Source organism: Bubalus kerabau, chromosome 2, assembly GCF_029407905.1.
Source record: "Bubalus kerabau isolate K-KA32 ecotype Philippines breed swamp buffalo chromosome 2, PCC_UOA_SB_1v2, whole genome shotgun sequence".
In the NCBI taxonomy this organism is placed as follows: Eukaryota; Metazoa; Chordata; class Mammalia; order Artiodactyla; family Bovidae; genus Bubalus; species Bubalus kerabau.
This window is the reverse complement of record NC_073625.1, coordinates 190,121,746-190,141,558: the sequence shown is the minus strand read 5'-3', so window position 1 is coordinate 190,141,558 and position 19,813 is coordinate 190,121,746. Positions and strand designations below refer to the sequence as shown.

Below are 19,813 nucleotides of genomic sequence, written 5' to 3'. Positions count from 1 at the left end.
CGCCTGAATCCTATGGATGTACCCTACACAGCAAAAGGGACTTTGCAGATGCATCTTAAAATGAGGAGTTGGTCTTGGAGTAGCCAGCTGGGCCCAGCGTCATCACAGGGTCTCCATGAGAGGGAGGCAGGAAGGTTAGTGTGAGGGAGACTGAAGAGGCTATGCTGCTGGCTCTGAAGGTGGAGAAGGAGCCATGAGCCAAGGGGCGCAGGTCCCTCTAGAAAGATGGAAAAGGCAAGTTAGAGATTCTCTCTGGATCCCCAAGAAGGAACCAGAGCCGCCCACCCATTTTCAGACATCTGACCTCCAGGCTGTGAAAGGGTAAATCTGCGTTACTGTAAGCCCCTCGATTGGTAGGAATGTGTTACAGCAGCCATGGGATCGGTGTCCCAGCCTCAAGGGCCACACTGGGCTGGTAGAAGGGGATTTGAGAGGTGGAGTCAGAAGTGCTTCAGACAAGACCTCCCATCCTTGCCCACCTTCTCCCTGCCCATCCGATGGAGCCTGGTGCTGCCTGGAAATGACCCTTGGACTTATTTGCAAAGGTGTCAGTAGATGGCAGGGAGAGCAGGGACGGCCGGGCTCACAAGACCAGTGTGCTGCCACCAACGAGACATGAAGGGAGCTGCAAGGAGCGTGAGGCTTGGTCGGTGACCAAAGCTGCTCCTCAGAATCAGGCAGGCGGGGTCAGGAAAGGGACCTGCACTCTCTGATCCCCAGCCCAATTCTGGGGGAAGCCCAAGGGCCTGGAGCCCACTGCCTGGAGCATCCAAACAAGCCCTGCCCCCACTTCCCGGGCAGAAAACAGAGAGGAGAAAACAGAGGGTTAGATGGATAGGACGTCTGGCCACAGGGGAACGAAGCTCCTCTGGGAAAAAGAAACCACACTTCAACAGCATCACCATGAAAATATTTATTTGTGATAATCATAAGTCAGTAAGACCAGAACAGACAGACACAGCCTCGACAGCGCTGCAAGGGGTTTATGTTTAAAACACATCCACAGGCGCACAGTAGGTGGGGCTGGCAAGTAGAGCACAGGGCTAGTGAAACCGTCGCCGGAACTGCAGGGAGCCCCTCTGGTCCCAAGGTTGTATCATTTCCCCCAGATTCTGGAAGGACAAGGTCGGCACCAACTGGCCCGAGTCAGAGCCTCAGTCCTCCTGCGGGTCCAGGTTTGTAACCGTTACGGGAAATCCCAAGTGAAATTCTAGAAGTATGCAGCTTTGAAGCCAAAAACATTCAACACGCCACCCACACACGCCTTATCCTTCAGGGGCTGTGTGAAGTAAGAATTCACTTCCACCTCCCCAGCATCAACACTGACGCCTCCCATTACCAAGACAATGGTCCCAGGTATTATGCAGAAACGCACACATTGCCCCATCCCCTCTTCACTCTCTGGGGCGCACTGGGGGCACTGCCGCCAGGCTCATCCATTCACTTCGTCTGTCCCTCCTCCATCCTGGTCACGACCCACACTCACCTTCCTTGTGCCAGAAGCTGGGGGCTGGGTGAGAAAGCAACAGTGGTCCCGAACCCGCTGACCCAGCTCTGTATCCTTGGCTGCATGAGGACCAAGACCCCTGTCTGGGGGACTCCTGAGCAAAGGGCCCGAGGGTGGCGTGCCCCGTTTGCCTGATCATGCTGGGCGGAGGGCAGCTCTCGCAGGACTGCGCTGCCCCCGGCCAGGCTGAGTGGCCCATGGCATGTCCTTCCAAGCATGTTTCCTGCTGCAGAAAATTGGGCTGCTGAGGGGCCAGGAGCGTCCTTCACTGCAGCCCTGGAGCTTGGGGCCCCTCCCTGAGCACAGGGCTCTGCTCGGCTCTGACAGTGGTGAGCTTTAAAAACGCCTGTTTATTCTGCCAGGAGTTAAAAAGAAAATTCTTAAAAGAACTTTCCGTTCATATAAAGTTTTAAAATATTCTCTAAGCCAGACCTAAAATCACTTGCCAAATGACCAAACGAACACACCCTGTTGTGAGCAAAGACCTCTAGTAAAAGGCAGGAATGTAGCTTGTAAGACAACGTTTCTTGATCGGTGTCTTTGCACATTAAGAACAAGACGTCTTGCACCAAGAATGAACTGCAGGAGTCCAGGGGAAGACAGGAGCTAAGGAGAGCTCAAGGTTTTAGGAACTGAGACCCTGGGCCATGTGGCAGACTCACTCAGGGCCCCCTCCCCATGCAGCGAACAGACTACAAACCCCGGTTCCAATCGCCAGACAGGAGAGCCCCTGAAGAAACATCCCTAGAAAGGTGGCAGCTGTGTTGCATCACGGGGTGGGGGTGCGGGTGGGGTGGTGCACAGCAGGGCCTGTGCCCTCACTGCCCCCTGCTGGCAGAGACCGGAAGCAAGGCAGGACTCAAACCACAGTGTTAAGTCGCTTTAGTAGTGACTCTGTGCAACCCCATGGACTGTAACCCACCAGGCTCCTCTCTCCATGGGATTCTCCAGGCAAGAACACTGGAGTGGGTTGCCAAGCCCTTCTCTAGGGGATCTTCCCGACCCAGGGATCAAACCTGCGTCTCTTACGTCTCCTGCACTGGCAGGCAGGCTTTTTACCACTAGCACCACCTGGGAAGCCCTCCGAAAACAACAGAGCTGTCTACAAAAGCAGGCTCCTGCTCAGGATGCTCATGGCTGCAGAAGCAGACACTGACTCAGGCATGGCAGCTCTGCACAAGGCTGCAAGGCCACACGTGTGCAGGCACTCGATCCCTGCTTGGTGCGGGACCAGCCTGACTGGCTCTCATGGGCAGATCTGGAGAACATTGCAGGAGGGGGGCGGATTCTTCTGGGGAGAAGACATGCATCCTGACCAAGCAGGCCCAAGTTCAAGGCTTCCTGGCCTTGAGCCATAGATCTGGGCTCCCAGAGGGAGAAGGCCCGCCTTCCCGAGGGCCAGGGGTCCCTGAGTGCCCCCTGGCACATCCACCTGCCACCTCCCTCAGTAGACACGGGAGTCAGCTCTCCAGGGAGTCAGGATGCAGACAGCTACTTGGGGTGATGAGAAGGGAAGCCCCCACCAGCTGGGCAGCGGGAGGTGGTGTGGACCCGAAATGGGTGGGCCTGGGATCTCAGAACTGAGTCTGGGGGCCACATGGCTGCCACCCAGACTCAGAAAGCCAGGACCATGTGGCAGCGGCCCTGCTGCTGCTCCTCAACACACTCTGCTCCTCAACACACTCCCCTCCTTCTGGCCCAGGCAGGTGCTGAGGGGTCCTGAGCAGACCCCTCCCTGCCCCAGAGGGAGACCTGAGACCAGGCGGGCAGCCAGGGCGGGTTATTCTGGCATGGAGCACAGCCCAGTTCTGTGGTCACAGGCACTGTGATTCACAGATATGGGCCCCGCTGCCCCAGGCAGGTGGTCCCGAGAGGGCATGTGCACAGTGAGGCCCAGGGGCCTCCAGACAGAACAGTGTCCCCTCCTCTATGCTGTGAACTGACGCGCGAACAGGAGGTCCGGGCAATGAGAAGGTCAGGAGCCCCAAGACAGGCTCAGCCACTGCGAAATTAAACACACTCTGAAGACTGGGTCTGACAAATTTAAGGATAACAGAGCATTGTTTTCCACAATCGCCGACACTTCTCACAAAAACAGCACAGGCGAGCCTAGCTGCCTCTGCAGGACTTGGCACTGATTCAAGGCTGAAGAAGAAGGACCATGTTTTGTAATCTGTCTCTAAGGTCTCCAGGAGAAGGTTTGAAATCTACACCCTGGGAATAAGCAAGCCATTCAGGGCCAATATAGCTCTCATCTTAAATTACTATTTTTTGTTACTCAACTATATAGAAAGTAAAAAAAATAAAAAGGTTTATTCTAACTTGGACCCAAACTGTATCAGAACCCACTGCCGCCGGGCACGGGTAAGTTCTGGATGGGAAATTCTGAGGAGACAGCCAGGACGTCTGCTGTGGTCACGACAGATGGACTAGGTCCCCAGGGAAAGGAGCCTGTGATACACAGGTTCAGCAACATCACGACAGACAAAGAGCGCACTTTGCTTGCGTGGGGAGGTCGGAGGTGGTTCTCACAGAAGCTAAGGGTCTCTCTGTGGGTCCCAAGCACCCCAGACACTCCCGGGAGCCCCAGTTTCCTTCTCCTAGTGCCCCAGCCTCTCCTCACAGCTGTGGCTTCATGGTTCAAGGAGACAGAAGAGCTCACGGTTTTACCGGTGGAACAGTTCTGATCTGTGTATGATACTGAGAATTAAGAGCTAAACCCACAGTGGGGGCCAGGACCAAGAAGCACACTGTCCACCAAGTGCATTCTTCTTTAACTTCACAGTGCACACAAAACAAGCTGCTACCCCCAACACCATGTTTTCAGGGGGGGTGGTTTACCATCTTGTTGAGATAATCAAGTTTCTTGCTTACAAGTGTAAGTCATCTTACACGTGCTCTCCCTAAGTTTTTTTTTTTAAAAAACAGGAAACAGAAAGAAAGAAAAAAAAAAGATTTCCCACAGGCTGGCGGTGCGGCCATCTCCGAGCTCTAGTTGGCATTGACCGTCTTTTCCATGAAAGGCTTCGTGAAGGCCAGAGCCCTGTGGGACTATGGTGGGTCCCTGGCTGCCCTACTCGGGGGCTGTCCCCCGCCAGGTCTTTCTGCTCCTCCTAGGCCAGCGGGCCTTGCAGGGACCAGGAACCAGGACAAGGACACATGCCCTGACCCACTGGCCACTGCAGGGAGCTGAGAACCCTGACCCTGTACACAGAACTAATGCCCGAGTTACAACATTCAGAACATGAGTGTAGTGGGGGAGAAAGACGAGAAGGGGTGCACAGAGTCCAGGGGAGACCAGCCTGCCTTCATCCGGGGGCATCTTCAACACAGGGAAGAAGGCGGCCCTGAGGCGGTGAGCATCCTGGAGACACAGGCCCAACCTCAGGAAGGGTCCTGCCTGCGGGGCCAGGGCTGCCCTGGGACAGCCTGCTTCCCCAGGGATGCCCACCTGGTCCCCGACATCCTGCAGTCTCCCTGCTTCCCTCCAGGCTGTGGGCTTCCGAGAGATGCAAACCCCGCAGGCCCCAGAGTCGGGGGTGGGCTCTGAGCATGGGGACACCCTGCCAGGATCCACGCTGGGGGAGGGTCTTCAAAGTTCTGGGTGGGAGCTGGGGAGGTCACCCAAGCAACGGACAACGGGACTGGTGTCAGGGCTTCGCCCCACCCACGGTGGGGAGGGGCGGAGCTGCACCTTGCTTCCTGGCACCTGGCGGGCACAGGACAGAGCAGCAGGGTAGCGGAGGCAGGGGGACAAGAGAACTGGGGGTGGGGTTGCACACACCAGCGGGGGGCAGCGCAGGAGCCCACCTTCGCCTCCTGGATACATCTGTCACCAGCAGTGGGTGGCAAGTACATAGCATGTGACCGACTGGCTCGACCGTAAGGAGCCTGAAGACCCACAGGCGCCCTCAGCCACACACCAGCCTCCGTCCCGTGGGGGTGCCTAGGGATGCTGAGTTACACGGCTGGCCCCCTCCCTGAAACACGAGAGATGTGCAGATTTCCGGGGTCTTGGGAAGGTCCCCGCCAAAGTGACTATGCAGCGTTTGTGCGTCTGAGCTTCAGGAACTCGTTCATACCAAGAACAGAAGCGGAGACCCTGAAACCCCCAGGGGCTGCCCTGCAGCAAAGCAAGACGCAGAAGGTTCTGAACGGGGAACACAGAAGGTGAGCTCAGAGCAAGGATAAAGACATTTACATCATTTTTTGGACATGAACACTAACCCCTGACTCGCTGCGAGAGGCGGACACTGTGGTCTCCCTGGGCCCCACGCTCAGGAAAGGGACACGCCATGTGCCCCAAGCCAGCCCGGGGCCCGGAGACCTAACACGGAGCTGGTTTTCCAGGAACCTTGGGGGAGGAGAGCTGGGGGTCCCAAATTACAAATCTCTGTGATCACTTTGTTATTTTTAAAAAGCACGACTGGCACATTTTCACAATTAAGACCAGTGGATGCTGGACACTCACGAAAGAAAACAAATACCAAATTTCAGTCACACCTCTAAGGCAGACATTTTTCACAAGGTCGGAAATGGAGACACCTAACACTGGGCGTGACGGAGGCGGGTCCACGCGGCTCTCACAGCACCGTGGCCTGGACGACGATCTCGGGGCTCTCGATGTCCTTCTTGCTCTGCACCATCCTCAGCTCCAGCTGGGCGGGGCTGGGTTTCACTCCTTCCCCAGACTTGGCTGCAGGACAAGCAGAGCACTGACGACAGGGCCAGGGCCGGGGGGAGAGTCATTCCGAATTTCTCTCTTCCTTCCCTTTGCCTTTGGGGTGAGCCCCAACGCTCATCCCTGAGTGTCCATCTCTGCAGGGATGGACATGCTGCTCCACCGTGCTGCCCCTTCCCAGCCCTGACAGCCCCGGCCAGGGCGACAGCGGGAGCCTCAGCCCTGCATGACGCCGCCCCACACCTTTGCCTGCCCGCCCGCCTGCCAGGTCTACCTTTTGCACACTTGATGGTCCGCTGCAGAACGTGGTGCATGGCTGACACGGTCTTCTCACAGGCTACCTGCAGGGAGGGGAGGACACTGAGCCCCGCCCACACGGGGCGCTCTGCCCCCAACCCCCATGCTGCCCGAATGGACATGGCCCACCAACAGGGCGCTGGCTCCACGATCACATGCTCCCCCCACCAGGAGAGCCGAGCAGAGGGAACTGTGCGCTGAACAGACCACAGGCAACCGTCAGGACTGCCTGGCACGTAGTAGGTGCCTAATAAGCACTTCAGGAATGAATCTGTTATAGAGGACATACACAGGAAAGAGCTCCTGCCCCCAGGCTGGCCAGAGTCCCTGCGTGCTGGCCTTTCAAAGTTAAAGACAGGGTTCAGCAGTGCCGGGTAGGCAAGCGGACTCCCTCCCCGACAGTGGGATCTGGGCTGAGCTGAACACAGGCTTGGCAGAGGGTGGCCCCACGAGACCTCGGTCTAGGCATCGGGCTTCCAGCGGGCCATGAAGCAGGTCTGAGCTCACCCTCTGCCCTCCAGGGAGGAAGGAGGAAGAGAAACGGAAGAATGTTGGCTTGGAGTCACAGCACTCACCCAAGCCTTGCAGGTGATGGGAAGGGCCCTGTCCCACTCTGCATTTCACAACAGCAAGCGGGTCACCCAGCCATGCTGACCACCGGGGAGGGTGCACACATGCCCCCAGTGAAGGAGGGCAGTGCAGAGGTCAAAAGACACAGTTGTGTCGCCTCTGCCTGACCACGCAGCACACAGCAAGGACGCCATTCCCCAGGTTACCAACCCAGTCTTGTAATTGCTCGCCTGGCCAGCACACAGGGGCGCTGCAGACATTTACACACTAAGTTGGGGGAGGGACAGACAGGGGACATTCCGTAGGAAGAGATGGGTCTCCAGCAGGTCTGACCGCAGGGACTGCGTTCTGGGATGCCCTGCCCCTGGATTTCCCTCCCCAGGATGCTTTTGGACCTTGAGTTGCTGAGGCCACAGCTCCCGTGTCCCCATGAAGCCCGAGATTTCACTGGGTTCAGGACCTCCCATGAGTTGGCCCGGCCAACTCCAGCATCTTAATGTGCTGTCCCCTTTGTGCCCCACTGACCTTGAGGTTGTTGGGGTGCTTGTGTGTCCACGCCAAGAGCATGGCAGCGAAGAGGTCCCCGGTGCCCACGAAGACGGCGTCCACCTTGTGCATCTCCATGCGGATGCGCTGCGTCACCACAGAGCCGTCGGGAGCCCCTGGGGGGAAGAGTCCAGCATCTGGGGCCCCCGATCCTCGGCCGGCAGAGGCCCCGCAGTATGGCCTGGGAACTGGCCAGCCCTCCCCTGCACAGTGTCGGGGGCTCAGCCCGCCTGGATCCCCACGCTCCCCAATGACCGCCCATCCCAAGTGAGAAAGTGAGGGACTGGGGCCCCAGAGGGCTACACAGTCAGAGCAGCCTGTGGGGGACAGTGCGCAGCCTGAGGACGAGGGGCCAGCACAGGCCAGGCTGGTGCAGCAGGAGCCGCAGGAGATCTAGAGTTGTAGGGACCACGTGAACTGGCTGAAGTGGGGGTGCGTGTGCAGGCGTGTGTGCATGCGCGTCTATGAATGTAAGTATCCTTTTGCACAGACAGAAAGCCACGCATGTGGGACTGCTCTCTGGGCCAGTGAGGTGACCCCAGGCTTCTGTCGTTTTACGCTGTGGCAGCTGCATGATTAAAATACTGACACGGCAGAGTGTGAGATGAACTCCCAGTGATGTCAACACCAGGACCAGCTCCGAGGTCAGGTGGGGTGAGGATGGGGAGACGCCTGGTTTCCCTAGCAGCTGCGCTCCAGCTGGCTGGTCCCTGTGACCCTGGAGTCTTTAAGAGAGGACGCTATCCGATACTGTGCTGCCAGCTTGGCAATGGACACGGAGCACTGTGTGGTGACCCTGGGGGAGCAGTCAGCACCCCATGCTCACTGGATCCCAATTCACAGAAACCTCTCCTGATTCTGTTTCCAATCTGGTCTTGGGAGAAGAAAGGTGCTGGGAAAAGAAAGCTGGCCACTGCTGAGTCAGGCAGGATTTTCTTCCCACTGAACCCAACCTCGGAAGCCTCGAGGGACCTGCAGCAGGAGGGAGCACAGCGCTGGGTGGGGACCTACGTGTCCTCTGGCTCCCCAGCGCCATCAGGTAGTCACTGCCCCTCGGGGACAGCAGGTCCGAACTGGTGATGACCACTGTGTCCGGGCCCATGGAGTGCAGCATGTCCATCACCTGCCGGACACAGGGATCCATTAGCCACGCCTCAGCCACAACCAGGGAGCTGCCCCCCACCGCCCCCTCATACCCTTCAGACTCTTAGAGTCTGGATGGGAGGGAGGCAGAGGCTGAGAATGTGCAAGCCGCACCCTGGCCTCGCCCAATGCCCCCCACACCCCCGTCGCCCAGCACTGACCGCTTGGCCAGGTTATAGCGGTATCCCAGTTCCCCACTCCCACCCTGAACTTCAAGTCCAAGGGTGCAAGCCTGTCTGCCCCCACCCTGCACGCCACCTGTCCCCAAACCCTGGAGGAGGGAGCCAACCCGCCAGGCCATGGTTCTCCCGTCTTCCCTCACCAGGGCTCTAGGGTGGCAGGAGCCATGCCCGGCAACCCCCAAGCAACAGTAGATTCCACCCCGTCCATCCTGGGAAGCTTCGAACTCATCTTTTATTCGTTCAACAGACACATACCCCCTCCCTCCCCAGCAGCACACGCACTGGGGGGCACTGTGCGGCAAAGTGCCACTAAGCCAGTGGATGGAGGGGAGCAGGCGGGGCTCGTGCCAGGTGGGAGGAGGCGACCACTACTGACCCAGGGCCTGCGGCAGGGGAGGCCGCCAGCCAGAGGGTCATGTCCTAATGAGGAATGGACACCCTGTCTTCCCCATGCCAATGCCTCAGAGCAGTGCGGGTTAGCCCGTGGGTGGGGGCCTGGCCAAGCAGACTCTGGGAGACGAGTCCTTTGTCACACACACACACACACACACGTGTGTACCCAGAGCACACCCATGCACATCCATCTGCATGCACCTACACACTATACTCGCAGACACACAACACGTGCACATACTCTAAATGTACGCATACTCTCCCCATACACTACACGTACACACCCTGAAGGCACGCACAGGATCACAGCACCACAAGGGGGCATGCCGTCAACACAGCACCCCTGCACCGGGTACCAGAAATGTCCCCTAGTTCCCAAGGCGGGCCAGTGAGATGGGGTCATCCTGACACCCCTGGCCACTCAGAGCAAGACCCTCAAAGCAGCGAAGGGGCTCCTCCCACCCCGTCTCCTGCCCCAGCGAGCCCTCTGCCTATCAGGGAAACACACACACACACAGCCACGGGTCCAGGTGTGACCACAACTGGCCGCCACCAGCTCTGACCCAGGGCCCTGGCTCCTTTGAGTGTGTTTCCTGGGCTGTGAAGTGAGCACAGCCTCTGAAGAGGCCCAGACATGGAAGGTATGAGGCTCTGGAGGCCCTGGTGCTCTGCGCACTCAGCCCAGGGGTGGTAAGCCCCACCTAAGGCGGAATCCTGGCAAGAGACCTCTGGACCTGAGCAAGTCCCGAGGGAAGGCTGAAAAGAACTCTGATGAAATCTCACCCAGGGCTGCAGGGAGGCCCAGCCCCTCCTTCCTGTATGGACTCCGGACTGTGGACTCCAGAAACCCCAGCCAGCCCCCGAGGGACAGATCCATTCTGTGCAAAAAATCTTCACCCTCATTGTGTAGACACACCCCCACGCACTCTCACATGTGCACACAGATGGGACACACCCTGTAGATACACACAGACTGGGGTGATGCCCACAAGCCTGGGAACACCGAGGACTGCAAGTCACCTCCAGAGGGTGGGGGACAGGCCGGAAGGGTTCTCCTGCAGGACAGACAGAACACGGCCAGCCCACGGCTCTGGCCTCAGGGACCCTCAGAGCAAGCTTCTGTTGTTCTAAGGCACTCTGTTTGCAGCACTTCGGGACGGCTGCCCTGGACCCTCCTATGGGGACAGCTGTGATGAGCAGTGCATGCGCCCAGACCCAGCAGGCACTAGGCTGCCCATGACCAACAAGTGGCTGAAACAGCATTTACAACGTGTCCCTGGCTGGCTGACGGGAAGCTGGATGCTGGCCATGAGGGCACCCATCTCCCATGCCTGAGGGCACGTGGCTGTCCACCCCACAAGCAGGGCTATCTGTCCCATGCCAGGTTCTGGAAGGTCTCCTTACCTCTAAGGCTTCTTCCTGGGTGTGGATCTTTCTCCCAGTCAGCAACCTGGAAGACAGACAGGCACAGGTGAGCCACTGCTTCCCCGGAGCCCACCTGTAAGAGTCCGGGGCTCTGGCGCACTGGTGACCCCTCCTGCCCACTGGGAACTGACTTGGCATCTGCCAGCCATCATGGACCAGGAGGATACCATGTCTGGGGTTTGACTCATATTACTGAGTCAGCTTTAAAAGGGACTCAAGAGTCACAGTGGGTGGTGAAATCCTAGATTATGGTTGATGTTTGCACATTAACAATGAGGAAGGGCGGCCAGGCATGGTTACAGCAGAGTGCCCGTGAAGGCGGCTGGCATCCACACAGTCAAACAGCTGTAACCTTGGTTGGCCACGTTCGCACAAGCCACCACCCACTAGGGATAGCTGGGCGAGCCGCCATCCCTCAGGATCGGCTGGTCCAGGTCAGGGAACCCCAGTCCCCAAGAATCCAGGAGCCCCTTCCCTACTTTAAGGGGCGGTCTCGGAGCCCGAGGGGCTGTGGCTGCCAGTCCAACAGAGCCGGATGCTATGGGGAACCCACCCACTGCAGCGCTTAGCCGGCCCCACGGCCCGGGAGCCTACTTGTCACTCCCTGGACACCTGGCTCCCCCAGTCATCAGGGGGTGGCGGGGCTGGGCATCCAAGGAAGACCCCTGGACACAGGACACTGGGCAGGGGGATCGGCACAGTCCTTTCAACCTCAGGTGGAGATTTAGGACATGGGCTTCAAAGCTCCAGGGCGGCCTGCATCAGCTGCTGTGGGCTCTCCATCCCATAGGCTGTTGTCAGGCAGGTGTGTCCTCGGCTCCTCAGGGCACCTCTGTCCCTTCCTGTCCCCAAGAGGCGCCTGCTGTTCGGGAACACGGCTGGGGGACAGCATGACCTCAGGGAGTCGGGGTGAGAAGAGTAACCACTGCAGCTGATGACCAGCATCTGCCCTGGCACTCAGGTGGGCCCGGCGGCTCCCCGACACGGGAGGACCTGCCCCGCACACTGGGGCCGCTCCAGTTCGGTCCCTGTCACTTTCCCCAAGGGGTAGGGGCCTGACGGCCCCAGGTTGGTTCAGGGGACTTACTCAGCCTCGAACTGGTTGGGGGTGATGATGTCTGCGACAGGTACCACCTTCTCTCTGTAAACGGGGAGGAGGTCATCGGGGACGTACTGTGGGGAGAAGACGGAGCAGGCTGACCCGTGGGAGCAGGGGTGGGACCTGGGGGGAAGGGGGCAGGCTGACCCATGGGGGCGGGGGCAGGACAACTTAGCAGGGCTCATGCTGCAGGGACCCCAAGGCAGGGCTGGGAGAGCCCTTCCATCCTGATGATCCAGTCAGGTCCCCACCAGCAGCTCTCCACCCCCTCTCCATGAGGACACCACCCACTCTACCCCTGGTCAGGGGCCGGAGCCCAGGCCCATTGCCAGCTGGTGTGTCATTGGTGGGCTAAGAGTGACTTCTATGGTTTTAAATGGTCATGGGGGGTGGGGGGGCAGTCAAAAGGAAACCAGTACTTTGTGACTGAAGGCAAAAGAAAGGGGCAGCACAGGGTGAGATGATTAGACAGCGTTACTGACTCAATGGACACAAGTTTGAGCAAACTCAAGGAGATGGTGACGGACGGGGAAGCCTGGCGTGCTGCAGTCCATGGGGTCGCAAAGAGTCGGACACAACTTAGCGACTGAACAACATTTTGTGACACATGAAAACTAGAGCAAATTTAAGCTCAAGTGTCCACACCTAAAATCTGATTAGAAAACAGCCACGTTCATCCTTTTGCAGATTATCTGCGGCTGCTTGAGCTACAACAAGGACGCATGGCCCTAAAACCCCTGCCCTCGGGCCTCCACAGAACCCCCTCTGCCAGCCCCGCTGCTCCTTCCTGACAGGGCAGCCTTCAGGTCTGCGAGCAGCATCTCGCCCAGGTAGACACCTAGAGGGCACTGGTACCCAGCCCCGCTGACCTCCCCTGGACACGCGGGGAGCACTAACCATGGCGCCCTCTCCGTTGCGCTGGTCTCCCATCACGGGGTCACACACTGTGGATACAAAGAGTGCCTCATCAGCAAACCTGTGGCTGGCCAGAGGAGCCCCCAGGCTTGTTTGGCTAAGTTCCACACACGCAGCTAAAACAGGAAAAGTGCACTTCCCTGGAGGTCCAGTGGTTAAGAATCTGCCTGCCAGCGCAGGAGACATGGGTTCAATCCCTGGTCCAGGAAGATCCCACATGCTGTGTAGCAACTAAGCCTCTGCACCACAACTACAGAACCTGTGCTCCAGAGCCCGGGAGCCCACGTGCCTCAGCTACTGAAGCCCGAGTGCCTTACAGCCCGTGCTCCACAACAACAAAAGCCCACCACAACGAGAAGCCTGAGCAGCGCAACCAACAGCAGCCCCCATTTGCTGCAGCTAGAGAGCCTGGGCGCAATGACGACCTGGCACTGCCAAAAATAAAATAAAACGGGAAAAACATAGCACCCCCATCCTCATTTTCCTCCTTACCTGGCATTTTACATTTTCTGTGAGGGCCCCACCTGGGGAGTCTCTCATCCTAACCCCCCAGCGACAGGGTGGTCTCGCATACACACCCAACCTGACACTGATCACGGCCTCTCTCACGCATCCCAGACCGACACCAGATTCACGGTGAAGATGCCTTTCAGGCTCTCGTCCCTGGAGGCCCAGCTGCTATAGAGCCCAAGTGCCGGGAGTGGCAGAACATGGAGTTGGGGCACCCAGAAGGAAGAGCAGCCCAGCACCTACCATACACGAGCCTGGGGTTCTGCTGCTTCAGCTCCTGCACGATGTCCACCACCATGGCCAGGAAGGACTTGTCTCGTGTGTAGCCTTAGGGAGGGACAGAGACTCTTGTCACCCAACCACGGCAGAGGAGACACAGCGCCATCACAGCTACCTCCTGCAGCGTGGTGGGCAGAGCCCAGATCCGCCGCCGAGACAAGCATCCCAACTGCAGGCACCCAGGGGACACCATGGGTGAATGAGCAGCATTTTCCTTCCTCCCCTCCACTTTAGAGTAAGCATGTTCACATCTCACCACATGTATAAATAAACGCAACTACGTGGGATTACACACCAGAGGCCTGCACGTCGCTCACAGGAGTGTTTTCATCCCTGACCCCTTCCCAACACTGTACCTGTCCCCAGCCATGGGCACGGGGACCCCGGTGTGGAGATGTGGCACAGCCAGGACCCCGAAGGTTACTACCCGGACCTGGCAGTCACGAGGGCCCCACTGAGCTCCTGCTGGAGGCGTGACCATCCCTCCTCGCGGGTGGCATGAGAGGGAGCAGCCGGGCTGGGGTGCTCTGGGTCTCTCCACCAGCCCACCTGGGCGGGAGGCAGGCCTGGTTCCCCGTCCACGCCCCTGGGCTCACCTGTGAGCACGTAGTCATACTGATTCACGCTGTTCAGCTTCAGCCCGTCGTACAGCTCCTGGAGCTCGTCTGAGTTCAGCACTTGGCCCTTCCAGTGTGAGTAGCCTGGTGGGGGTGGGGTGGGGGGCAGAGCAGACCACGTGAGGCCCCGATGCTGCATGAAGTCACCTGGGCACAGAGACTCGGCGGGTCCCCCCCAAAGCACGTCCTGGGGTTGTTATCACTGAGTCGGGGACCCACCTGCCCTTCCAGTGCAGTGAGGCCCACTCGGCAGCCCCTAACAACACCTGTGCTGCCTGCGTTGCATTGACAGATGGTTCGCAGGACTGCGTGATTTCTGCCCGTCCTTCAGTGGGGCACTAGGGGGTGGCCCCACACATCACGGTCCCCAGCTTTGCCAGACTCTGCTGTGTGCATCCCCTATCCAGGCCAAGTGGCTTGAACAGTCACCTGGGCACCCTGGCAGGTAGGAGCTTCTCGCATCTCCGCTCCCATCCAAGGTGAGCTGAAACCTATCCAAATCTCAGGCCAAATCCTGACAGAGAGCCAGACATGAACTGGAAGGAGGCTGCAGCCTGGGTTCTTGGCCCGACAGGCACCCAGGTGAAGCCCCTACCCAGGCAGGCAGTGGGCCCTCACCTAGTCACCCACCAAGGACACCCCGAAGTCCACCCATGGCAAGTTTGTCCCTGGTGGCCCTAATGCCAAGAGGTACCCCTTGAATGGATGGGTTTCTAAAGACATAAGGTAGAGCCTCGGGAGGCCTGATTTCTGCAACAACAGAGTTGAGTACCGACCACAAGTACAGGACCGGCTGTGGGCCTGGCGAAGGGGCTGCAGGGCTCTCCATGTGCGTGTGGGGTGAGGGCCTGGCCACTGCAGAGCAGCCTCTGAAAAAGCACACAGGGCAACGCCCGACGACCCATCAGCTGTTCTCCAGGAAAGCACGGCCTCTGGTGGATCCCCATTCACAGGCCAGGAGGGGCAGGAGCAGGGAGGGTCCTGAGGCAAGGTGACCCATCCCTCAGCAGGCTGTCCCCACAGGTTCTGGTTCTGCTAAGAGCCGGCAGCCCTGGCTGGATCCCCACAGGTATTGCTGCCACAGAATTGCATGGTCCAGGTGGGAGGAACCAGAGTCACTCCCGACCCGTGGTTTTCTGAACATCCTTCCAGACAGGGTGGGTTGTTTGTTGTGGTTCTCATTGTGCAGATCTTGTGGGATCTCAGTTACCAAATCAGGGACTGAACCTGGACACTTGGTGGTGAAAGCACCAAATCCTAACCAGTGGACCACCAGGGAACTCCTGACATCGTGGGGCTTGACCCCACCGCATGTGTACCGCGTTCTTGTCCGAGGACTGCTGTGATCGAGAACCACGGGCCTCTGTGGTCTTCGAGGCCAGAGTCCAGGATCGAGGTGTCGCAGGGCCGGCTCCTTTGCGCGCTCCATGGCCAGCTCCTCCTCTGTCCTCACGTGGTCATCCATGTGTGTGTCTGTGTCCTGATCTCCTCTAAGGACACTAGTCAGATGGGAGCAGGGCCACCCCAGTGACTCCACTTACCTTTAACTACCTCTTTAAAGGCCTCATCTCTAAACAGTCACATTTGAGGTTCCAGGAGTCATGACCTTGACAGGTGAATCGAGGGGACACAGTGCAGTCCATAACACGCAAGTCAGCCCCTGCGGGGTCTCAAACACCCCCTACTCCCACCCTGGAGGCCAGCTTCCTAACGAGATGAGAAGGTTCAGGCTCACAACGTTCAGAGCGCATCCCCGCCCGCCCTCCGCACCACTCCCCCCAGCTCCCGCCACAGCCCCTATCCCTCCTCTCCTAACTCAGGAGACCCTTCTGAAAGATGGGCACTGGGGTCCTCCATCCATGCCACTCAACTTATAATTTACAAATGAAAGAAACCGCAGAGGCTGACCCCAAGGGTCCCAGCTCCTCCCTGAGCACCTGATCCGACCCCCCAGCGGGGGACACCACCAGGCTGGCAGCTGATTACAACCACAATCACACTCTGAACTCTACGTGCTGGACGGCTGGCCTGCCTCACCCACCAACCTCCAGCCCCGTCCAGTTCCTTCCAGCCGCTGCCCAAGGGCTGGGATAGCATAACAGGAAACCCCTGCTGAAGGAGCAACTGGAGAATGCTGGCCGCAGGCAGGGGCTGCCCTGGAGGGGAGGCTTAAAGTCTAAGCCAAATTGGCTCTTTTACTTTAAAAACAAACAAAAAGAAAAAAGCAAAAAAGAGGGCGGTAAAACCTATAAGCTCGGGGGAGGTTCACTGGACTGACAACTTCTGGGGACGCATCCAAATGTCACTGTGCCCAGTACACTGGGGGAAGCAATGGCAGGAAAGGCTTTTTACTGAGAGCGGTATGTTCTCCAGCTGAACCCAGCATAGTTCCTCCTCCATTGATGTCTGTTACCCCTTCCCGCCAAGAACCAGGCACCTTTCCACATTATCTGATGCTGGGCCACCTGCCAGAGCTTCTGGGACATTCTGTGCTCCGAGATTCCGTCTGGGTTCATAGTAACTTCAAAGAAGGAACGTGATGACATTTCCAAGAACTGAGAGGCTTTGTCCCCCTGATGCCATTAACTCAGGGCAGGGCGGCTCCGAGGCCACAGGGCCCTTGCCTGGTGTCTCAGGGGCTTTCCAAGGGCCGAGACCTCACGAACCCGAGCCAGCAATCCCACGGGCTGTCCTTGGGTCCCCGTACACACAGAGACACACTCACACGGGGTCCCCGAGGCTCAGGGTCTTAATAGAGAAAGCCAGAAACTTCTCTCCTCCTAATACCATCGGGGCCCGGTGGGGTTCCTCAGCACAAGGCCTTTCGGTGCCCCCATCTCTTTGATTATAGAAAACAGCCTTCACTCAGCCTCCACGACCTTCCGAGTTCCAATGGGCAGATTCAAGCAGTTGTTCACATTAGGGAAGGGAAGGGATGCGAGACCAGGGAGAAAAAACAGTCAAGAGCAGCCTTGGGCAGGGTCCTGTTTCTCCATCGCCAGAGTACACACAACAATGTCTCCCAGCTGTTTTTGTACCTCACCACCCACCCCTCAGAAGAACGTGGAGCTGATCGCTCCCTCTTTTACCATAAAACTCGTCGCTGTCTTCCCCAAGTTGGGACACTGGGTTTTGATGGCATGTGCCCACTGTGTCCCACTTTGCCTGGCAAAGCAATAAAGCTCTCCTTTTCTACATCACTCAGAACTATCTCTGAGATTCGATTTGGCACCGATGTTCAGAGAAGTGGAGCTTATGGCAGTGCTCCAGCCCACAGTGTCACCCAGGTGGGGGGCCCCTGAGCAGGTGCTTAGATCACCAACCTCAGCTCAAGGAGGAAACTGGGGACCAGACGTCACGTCACCCACCTGGGTCGTCCAGTCACCAAAGCAGCTGAGCTGATCTAAACGTGGAGCTGGCAAACTCACCCCCCACATGCTCTATTTCCTGTCTTTAAGATGAGGGGGGCAGCTCTCCGAATCTAAGGGACCACTTCCCATGCCCACACCCGGCTCTGCCAGGATGGCTGAGACCAACACCTTACCTGTGTGGTTTGAAAACTGGACAGAGTTCACTGCATCGACCTCAAACCCCAAAACCTGCAAGATGGACAGAGAAGGAGCGGGCGTAAGAGAGCTGGCAGGCCTGCACTGACACACGGCAGGTGCCTGACACGGCCTGGGGCAGGCAGGAGGGTCTCCGACCTGAAGAACAGGAGGAGGTTCTCCCCAGGGCAGCCTCGGCACCCACAACTGCAGGGATGAGCATGGAGGTGATGGGGAGAGCGGGGAGCAGCCAGCCCCAAAGGCCGAGGCTCAGAGGCCATGGCCCACCTGCTGGAACTGCCACCAAATGAAAATGCTCAGAGACCAGCGCGGGATCCATCTGTTCAAACACTAAGAGGGCAGTCAGGCCCTCTATGCTGAGGCCCCCACCCGGATCGGGGGATGAGGCCAAGGGCTCCCACTCCATCCCCGGGAGCCAGGCTTGTAGCCCCTGCATTCTCCCAGGTCAGCTGGGGAGAAAGGCGCCCGGCTGGGGCCCAAGATCCAGAGACAACTGCAGCCACAGGCCTGCCCCCAGACAACAGGGACCCCGCCCACTGGGCCAGCCTCACTGGCCCAGCTCAGGTCACCCAGCCATTGCTGCGGCTTGGACGCCCATCTGCGTCACCAGCCTCTCCAGAGCTCTGGGGGCACAGCGGGTAAGGGAGGTGAGGGTGGGTTCTGGTGCCTGGCACCTGCCCGCACGAGGCTGCAGGGGCCACCTGTCTGCCCAGAAGGTCCCTCTTCTCCCGGACTCGCCTGACCCTCGTCTATGCTCCCCACCTTCTACAGGAGGTCGAGATCCCGTGCTCCCTCCTCCTCTCCTGGGCTCACCTGACCCCTCTTTATGCCCTCTCTCCCTGCCCCCCTTCTACACACAGTCGAGACCCCGTGCTCTGGGGCTGGCAGCACAAAGCAGGGTCTGATGAGGAGTCACGTGTTCACCAGACACACCACTCATGACACTCTCACGAGCCCCTCACTCTGCACCCCGGCCCCGGTCCCCAGTCCCCTCCCTATGCCCAGCCAGGTCTCAGCTGGGAGGTTCACTTCCACCAGCAACCCCAGCAAAGAAGCCACACCGAGGGAAGCGAGAAGACGGCGCCCTGCAGGGTGGGGAGTGTGGCGGACAGTGTGAGGGGCCCCAGAGTCAGGTGCTTGTCCCTGAGCTCCACTGCTGATGGGGGTGGAGGTGCCACCGCTGACGGGGGGCAGGAAGATGAGGCTAGGGTGCGGGGAGCGAGCCTCAGGACCCACTGCTGGGACCCCCGTTAGACATGGCCCCTGAGCTTCGGGCACGCTCCCTCCACTGAAGATGAGAACAAAGGCCCTTGCCATAACTGGTCCAGTGGACAGACAGTCCCTGGCTGTCCCCCACTTCCTGTCCACCAGGAACTTACCAAACCCTCCCCCCGTGCCTTCACCCGAACACCAACAACTTCTGGGTGTCACCTCAATGTCCCCAAACAAGCAAAGATCTCTGGCCACAAGAGTGTCTGTCTCTGCGGGTGTTGGGGCAGGACTGAGGGTCCTTAGGTGTGGATGTGGGCCACACCCCAGCTCTTCATGGGGGCTGTGGTTACCAGGCATGCTCCTTTTGTGAATTCATTGAGCTGTACACTTATGAAGTCTTTCTAAAAAGCCAGTATTATGAGGACTTAAATCAAGGAAAAATTCCACAGTCTTCTTAACCTAGAAAGTTAAAACTGGCAATTTGCGAATTTTCTTGCCAGATTTCAGGGCCTCCTAGATAGACAGAGCTCATGGTATTTCAGATCCCTAAATTCTAATCAACTCCGAAGAAACAGATTTGAAGCAACGATGACACAAATCCTGCAAATCCTGCCAGAATACCTCGCTCCATTGCTTCTGGAAGCGTAGATAATTAGTCCTTCAGAGCCAGCACACGCGAAGCAGCTATTTTCTGTTTTTAAACGATAGCGCTAAGCGCCGGGCTGACATCTCCATTTCACACACCAGCAGCTTATTTGTTGGCATGATAGGCTCGTGTGAGGGGCCCTGTCAAAGCCTCGTGCAGGGTTGGGCAGGTGCAGCAAAAAGCCAAGACACAGGGCCCGGCTCCCTGATGGGAAACAGGGGACCC

General features: G+C 58.3%; 1 protein-coding gene across 2 annotated transcripts in view; it reads right to left on the bottom strand.

The window, feature by feature from the left end:
- Positions 1 to 898: 898 nt before the first annotated feature.
- Positions 899 to 19,813, bottom strand: part of PDXK (pyridoxal kinase) — a 30,318-nt gene continuing 11,403 nt past the window's right edge. The window contains exons 2-11 of one of the 2 annotated variants that reach the window (XM_055569768.1): positions 17,709 to 17,763; positions 14,144 to 14,248; positions 13,512 to 13,595; positions 12,741 to 12,787; positions 11,832 to 11,917; positions 10,724 to 10,769; positions 8,613 to 8,724; positions 7,581 to 7,717; positions 6,463 to 6,529; positions 899 to 6,203 (exon numbers count right to left, since the gene is read on the bottom strand). In XM_055569768.1, the coding sequence (XP_055425743.1) occupies positions 6,091 to 6,203; positions 6,463 to 6,529; positions 7,581 to 7,717; positions 8,613 to 8,724; positions 10,724 to 10,769; positions 11,832 to 11,917; positions 12,741 to 12,787; positions 13,512 to 13,595; positions 14,144 to 14,248; positions 17,709 to 17,763 (852 nt within the window). In that variant the 3' untranslated portion in view covers positions 899 to 6,090. Of the gene's footprint in view, positions 6,204 to 6,462; positions 6,530 to 7,580; positions 7,718 to 8,554; positions 8,725 to 10,723; positions 10,770 to 11,831; positions 11,918 to 12,740; positions 12,788 to 13,511; positions 13,596 to 14,143; positions 14,249 to 17,708; positions 17,764 to 19,813 lie in introns of both variants that reach the window. The other variant, XR_008710780.1, reaches the window with a different exon arrangement.